The 7,747-nt window shown below is 34.7% G+C and overlaps 1 protein-coding gene across 1 annotated transcript in view; it reads left to right on the top strand.

Annotated features, from left to right (window-relative positions):
• The first annotated feature begins 102 nt into the window (after positions 1–102).
• LOC129738823 (protein unc-13 homolog 4B) overlaps positions 103–7,747 on the top strand; it is a 90,636-nt gene continuing 82,991 nt past the window's right edge. The window contains exons 1-2 of the mRNA XM_055730117.1: positions 103–716; positions 6,783–7,434. Of these exons, the coding sequence (XP_055586092.1) occupies positions 7,067–7,434 (368 nt within the window). The 5' untranslated portion in view covers positions 103–716; positions 6,783–7,066. The remainder of the gene's footprint in view (positions 717–6,782; positions 7,435–7,747) is intronic.

Here is a 7,747-nt window from a genome sequence, read left to right as displayed (position 1 = left end):
CATAGGTCATCGGTCCGTTCCCTTATACACCAACGTTCGGTAATAGTAGAGAGAAAATTCAATGAGGTTCAGTTAATGTACCGCGCCTAGCGGTCAAAGAGGAAGAGTGATTTGTATAGTGTACGATGTCACGAATTCCAGTGCCCCAAGTGCTCCAGAGAAATGAAACGGTTAATTAATATCATTCTAATTGGAACAGCGTCCGGGATCGCTTTTACCGCATTCGACAGAAAGTTTTAAAATGCCTGACTCAGTATCTGTGGGCATACGCGCGGAATTGTTTTGACTGTAGTTTTAGGGTCTTATTTCCGAAATACTACTGCTTTACGCTTGTCGTCTGATTCACTTGGGAGGCTGAACAAATAGGACTTCATTGTTATCTTAATTTTGCGCAATAAACTGTGTGATAAGCGATCGTACAACGAAATGTCAGTTGGAGAGTGTTTTGTGAACAGAAGGATAAAGTTAAGCTCAGTGCAATGATACCGTTCGATGGATAAATTCATAATGGTGCTTGTTGGTATAACGCGGTATAACCTTATTAAGTCGAAAAGTCAAATTAGAAGTGATATTCCCCCGAACAAGAGAAAGAGAGAGAAAATCTTAACTGAAGAAAAATTGTACAAAAACGTGTTTTTGTTTAAGCTCCGGTTTTGTGCTTTTAGAAATAGGGTCGAGTTATGAACTCCGCGTGTTCCCAACACTCTCGATCAATTGTAAGTGAAAGAAAATGGATACAATCTTAAGGATATCTTGTATTAAAAAGAAACCATTACTTGAGAAAAATGCTTACTAAAACTTTTATATGGAAAGGTGTGCTTATTTATCGTAGAAGGCTGTGGAAAAGTTTGATTTTATTTACTCATTTTCTGATTCTGAGCTCAAACCTCAAGTTTGAGACCCAAGTTATTTCATTGCATGTACCTTTTTATTTTTTAATCTCCAATACATTGTTTTGAACCAACGTTCTTATTTTTCATTTAAAATTTGTTCAATAGTTCGTTTTGAATACTGAACTCAAAGTTGATGGAAGGTTTCTGGAAGCTTTCTGAAAGGTTTTAATCACGGTTGAAATTTGTTTTTTAACCTTTATTTCTTGCGACATTTCAGGCATAATTAGACAAAATAAACGTTTGAGACAAGTCATATATTACAGACAAATTAAAAATGTTTATTTTTCCAAGCATATCTGGCACTTTAATTATGTGTTGTTTTTGGCAATTCGGATTTGTGTACCTTTTTTTAAACTTAATTTGTAATTTTTTGTATTCATTTTCATCTTTGTACCTATGATTTTTTAAATTATTGAGCATTTTTCCCCTTAGAATTTGTTTTTTTATTTTTAATTTTAGTATTTCAGGAGAATTTTGGTATGGTTTTCTAGCATTTTGGCATCATCACTGCGAAAGAATTCGGAAATTGACTTTCCTTTTTTTCATTTTAGGCGCTTATTGGATTTATAACTTCTTATTGTTAAAATTATATAAATATCGTTTTTTTGCCGTTTTTTTTTTATAATTTGCAATTGTTAGACTTGCGTTTGTTTAGCAGTTGGTAGAATCATTTTGATAATTCTGTACGAATTTGTGGTATTCTTCGCTTGTTTTGTATTCTGAACCTTGTGTATTTTTTTATAAACAAACTAGCTGACCCGGTGTGCTTTGCTACACTCTCCCAGAATATATGAAATTTGTTAAAATGATTGAAAATTAGTTTTATTTCTAAGGCAGCATTTCAAACTAAATTTCAAAATAATTTAGAAGCAAACGCTTTAAAAAGAGAGTTGCCATTGGAATTTCAAATTTCAGTACAAAGATGATTAGTAATATTTTCTTCAAATTGATCTCTAAATTTGTTTTTCAAGATCTGAAACTTTTACACTACATTTATAAGCTTCATAGAGTTTATAATGATGTCAAAATGTATGTTTTAATGATATGAACTTCATGACCTTTCCTTCATCTGATGCAACAAGTTTTCGAAAGCTACTATAAAATCATTTTTATTTTCTCAATGACGTAACCTTTTGCTTTATTTGTCTAATAAGTTTTCAAATTATGCCAAATGTAATATGAAAAGAGATTTGCCTCCTACTATCCAACAAATTTGTAAGGAAGCCCTGATTGGTTAACAAGTTATCAAGCTATACAACAAATCTATATGGAAATCCCTTTGTCCCTCCTTTCTTTACACTGCAATGCAGAAAGATTTGTGACAATCATAGAAACATATCTCGTACCCAAATACCTTCCTTTGTTAAAATCATGTCAATCTATTAAACTTGTAGACATGACACATTACAACTTGAAGTGATACCAAACAGAACTTGTCATGGTATGAAATCTGTTACACTGCTAATTACTATATTTTTATTTGTTTAAGAAAAAATTGCAAATTCAATTCATATGGATAAGCTGTAACCCAATGAATCAAGGAAAAGAAAGGTTTTGAAGGAGAAAAAAATATGTTTCAATTTTTGTTATTCCACTGAATCACAGCAATTTTCTCTTTTTTTGTGCTGAGGGTCCTTTTTAAGACTTTTCAAGATTTAAACTTACTACCTTATCTGTTCATTAACAATCGATTGAAAAGTAGATTTTCAAAAATTTAATGGATTGAAAATAAAATTCTGTACATGCTTTGACGAAATTTCATGTCAACATCACACAAAACCTCAAAATGATAATTTTGGTGCCGAGAAGGGTAACAGTTATCAAAAATTTTTTGCTTCTATTTTTTAATTTCAATTAAGATACACCGGGACAAGTGCAAACGGATTTTACCATAGTTAAACTTTTACAAATCTAAGAATAATGTGTAAATCTTTAAAATAAATCAATTTTACCGTGGTTGAATTAAAAGGAATCTTTCGATTGCTTTGATTCAGTTGAATCATTCAACCAAGTAGGCTCATACCACAACAGAGAAAATAAGTTTAACTATCACCTCTCGTTTACCTATATTGAACTGTTTTGTGATATTCACACATTTCCCGTTTTGAACGCTTTTTGCATAATGTGTGAAACGCACACATTTCGCTTCCTTAAGCGGTGTTTCCCATTAGTGTGGAGCGGTACCTTCACACATTTAATGTGTTGGTCTACATATTTCCAAAATGTGTGAAATTTGACACACTAAAGTGTGAAATGATTTGTCCTCCCTTTTTGTTATGAAAAAGTGGTTTATTTTATTGATATCTTTAATTTTTGCTTGCAAAAAATAAAAAATTTCTCTGCTTTCGCCCTTTAAATACATCAATCCAATATAATCTATTTTAGAAGACAGGCTCTTGTTCAGTTCATGGATCTGTTCATTTTCATCGGATTTTATTGTCGTTCTTATTATTTAAATGTACATCTTCAGTTAAGTACATTTGTATATGTTCAGAAAATGTAATCGATCTATTTCTGCCGAAAACTTCATATTATTTTTTCTGTTATCGATATGAATCAAAACTAACCTTCTAGGCGTATTGGATTACACAATTGAATGTAAATCTTCTCACTTTATTTTTTTTAAACGCATAGAGTCATAAAGGGTGATACGGTCAAAATTTGGTCAATATCAACTTGACGTATTTCATTCAATTTTGTATTTAAACAACCTGAACACCCTTCATTTTGAAGGGGTGTGTGAAGAATGTTGCTCTTATTTTGATTTTGGAATTCACTCTTTAGTTGTCGAAAATCCGAGCTACTCGCACGCAAAGCTGGCAAAATCGCTAAAAGTTGCCAAATCAACCGTTCCAAATGTAATTAAAGTGTTTGGGGAACGTTTGTCGACAGCCAGGAAGTCTGGATCGGGGGGAAATCGAAAACCGGAAGCCGCTGAGACGCCAAAGAGAGTTGTCGGTAGTTTCAAGCGAAACCCTAACCTTTCTCTCCGAGATGCCGCAAATAAGCCGGGTGTATCGTCTACAACCGTGCATCGAGCCAAAAAACGAGCCGGACTATCGACTTACAATAAGGTAGTGACTCAAAATCGCGATGATAAACAAAATTCGACGGCCAAAGCGCGATCCCGAATGCTGTACAAGGCGATGCTGACGAAGTTTGACTGCGTGGTAATGTACGACGAAACCTATGTCAAAGCCGACTACAAGCAGCTTCCGGGACAGGAGTTTTATACGGCAAAAGGAAGGGAAAAGGTAGCAGATATTTTCAAGCACATGAAACTGTCAAAGTTTTGGCCGGATTTGGCATCTTGCTATTACGGTGAAAAGGCCATGGAGTGGTATGTCGCCAACAACGTGCAGGTGGTTCCCAAGAACAAGAACCCTCCCAACACGCCAAAGCTCCGCCCAATTGCGAAATACTGGGCTATTGTCAAGCGGAACCTAAAGAAGACCAAAAAAACTGCAGCAGCAGCAAGGACTTTCTGCGGCGAGAAGGTGGACAAGGTGGCTGTACAAAATCTAATGGCAGGGTTTAAGCGTAAGGCCCGGCAATTCGGATTTGGAAAAGCGGAAGCCTAACTGAATATTTTTCCTGAATTTTATACTAATTAAACTTGAAAAAGGAATTTAATTTGATTTTTCAAATAAAAGATTTCACCGATTCACACGCGTTTTTCCTTCACCAAATTTTGACCGTATCACCCTTGAACATTATTTATTTCATATGCTTCAGTATTGAATTCATATTTTTTGTACAACAATTGTTACTTCAATTGACACACACTTAAAATAAATTTTCAAATCGTACACATGATCTTGAAAACAAGAAGAAAAAAATACATCTAGGCTTCATATCGCCACCGCGTGCATTGAAAAAATGTTTGGTTGAGAAGTACGCGCCCAAATGTTACCACTAATCAGTATGCTATATGCCATGGTAATCCAATGAGGTACATAGAGAGGTGATGAGACAGGTCCTATGCAAACGTAGTGGTCTCGCGACGTTTGTTCGCAACGCCTCGACCATGGAGACGGAAAACAAACCCCCCAAAGGAAAGAAAATTTCTAAAAAATGGAAGCCATAACATTTTTTGATTCTAATAACTACGAATTTAATAATTTCGGGTAATAGATGAGACTTTGTTCTTTTTATTTGATAATAACGGATTCTCATACCTACAAAATATTCTACCTACAAATAATTTCATTAGAATCGGTTGGGTCGTTTTGGAGGAGTAGTACGACTAACACCGTTACACGAGAATTTTATATACTTAGTCGATTGTTTATTTGACTGTACACTCATGTTATTGGACTATTTTCAGTTAAATTTTACTTCTATCGGTTTGGTACTGGTCAGTTTCAGTTCACAACTCTTGCAAAACTGATTGCCTGCTGAACGAATAAACAAACATGATGACAGCAGTTAAATGAAAATCGCTGAAATGTTTGGCAAATTTTTCTCCGATAAACTAAAAATGTTGCCTATGTCTCTATGAGTCATTAAAACCTTACCTCAAACAACAAATTTTTCAGGGCTCGTAAGCTGTACCTAGACAATGTGACAGATGATTTCTGATGGACGGCGAAACTTGTGAAAAACATACAAATTCCAGCGGTTGAATCCTATAGCATTTCTGCTCGTGACAAGGTCCCTAACAGTTTAAAGTCTGCATTTGCTGTTTGTTTTGTAAAAAATATAATGATTTGCCATGATTCTGTTCCTGTGGAAAAAACCAACAATTTTTAAAACAAAAACTTTGGTTATCGCTGTTTTTAAAAGCTTATAAAAAGTGCTCTTGTATGTATAATCTACGATCTTAACTAACTGATTATACTTGTTCAATCTCATGATGATATTCCATTAAACACGTTTTTGGTGACACAGAAATAATCAAGTTTTGTTAATTTCGAAACAGCTGAATCCACCAAATTGCCCTCAGTTTCTTTCAAAAGAGAATATTGGGCCAAAAAGAAGCGGACATTGCAGCCACCCAAAATACAGATTTACGAAGTCTAGGTGAGAAAAACTGTTAAATCATGACCAGATAACAAGAATAAAGTAGAAATATTTCTTATAAAAAATGATAAAATTTTTTTTCTAATTTTGTCTTGTATTATCATAAAATAACCTCTATATATATATATTTTTTTTTTCATAGAAAGTATTTTAATCAAACGGATGTTTTTTTTTATGATAAACGCATTAGTAACCGTCCCATTTCTAAATGAACTAAGCTTTAGTTCCTTAGCCACCATTGGAAATGTTTTTGTTTTTGAAATCATTTAGTTAGGTTCCAATGCAATCAATACAAATTCCTTTGTGACAAAGTACAATTGAGCACCAATCTACCCCAGACTAGGCGATGTCGCAAACAGGCGATGGGGTTTTCATAGAACGATTCTACATGCAATTTAGTTTCCTTATCTCTCTCCTTCATTATTAACGATTTTGAACCATGACTCATGTTCAAACCTACACACAAAATTTTCGAGACCGGATATTAGCAAAACTTTGCTCAAATTTGACCAGTTTAAATCTTAGCAATCAATTTAGCAATTTTTTCGAACTAAAATTTTAGCAAACGAGAGGAAAATTTAGCCGCCGCAATTTTTGCTTACTTTTCTAGCAAGAAGCCTTATTTTTTCAATTTTCTTTATGTCTGCTGGTTGCAGTAATGAGACTCTTCTATGCTTCTGTCTAGAAAGGTTTTTTCTATGGCGTACCATGTGTGAATTAATTCATGAAAAACGTTCTTTGGCACTCGCAGAGACTATCAATATGTAACTCACTGACACAAATGCTCTAGGAGAAGTTTTCGGAAGGTTCATCCAATCGAATGGAAAAGATGAGCTCGATTAATTTTTGAATTTTCCTTCATTACAGGAGCAGTCGTCATGTTAAGGCTAAAGGTCGATCGATCTCAAAATATTGATTCAACAGCTTTCCCATAAATTATGAGCGATTGTTGCGGCAGTATCCATTTGGGACGGAACAAGTCAGTTTCCCGTGTGCTAAACCTACTACCGATGATGTAAAAGTGGATAGTTTTATTCTCAAAACACGAAACCCAAATACTCCCCCGAGAGACTGAGTTGGGTAGGTAGGTAACGCCATAAGATACCTTCCTACTTACTAGTGCTTTTAAGTTTATTGCTAACTTCGAAAGAATGAAAAATTTTGCTCAAAACAAGAAAGATGCGGGTACCGGAAAAGAAGAATCTAACAATGGAGAACCGGAATCCATTTCATCGCGGTCCACTATCATCGTTAATTCCGATAGTGACACGGCCACGACAGCAACAACGGTGCGGACCAAATTGAGGCACCGTTTACCAATCGTACGTTGGGTGGCCAGTGCTCGAAGCAATCATTGTTCGGAGAGGAAGGAATCTCGCCGTACTAAACCGGAACTACCTTCTTGCTGTGGCGTTGAAACCATCAATGATAAGAAGATTCAAACGGATAAGCAGTTTACAGACAAATCCGTACAGTGCGATGATTCTACTTTGATGGGTGATTGGGGACATGGTTTCAGGTGAGTTTACAAGATAATATTGTCTTATCCGCTCTTGAGTGTCGATATGACACTATTGGCATACTATCCGTTATTAAGGGTGTAGAATATATTTTTTGGATTTTTTTTTATCGTGACCGCAAAAAATATAAAAAAGTGGTGTCAAATCCGCATTTTCTTATCAATCAACTGTCAAAATTGTTCAAGTCACCTCAGATTTTTTTTAATATGTCTTTATTTGTATCAATTCATCATTACATTAATATTACATTAAAGCTTAGTTCTTTTAGAAATGGGACACTTTCTTTTGCTAATTGCTCATTTACTAGTAATC

The sequence above is a fragment of the Uranotaenia lowii genome, chromosome 1, assembly GCF_029784155.1.
Source record: "Uranotaenia lowii strain MFRU-FL chromosome 1, ASM2978415v1, whole genome shotgun sequence".
Taxonomy (NCBI): Eukaryota; Metazoa; Arthropoda; class Insecta; order Diptera; family Culicidae; genus Uranotaenia; species Uranotaenia lowii.
Note: the sequence above shows the minus strand (reverse complement) of the source record. Positions and strands in the feature narration are given on the sequence as shown.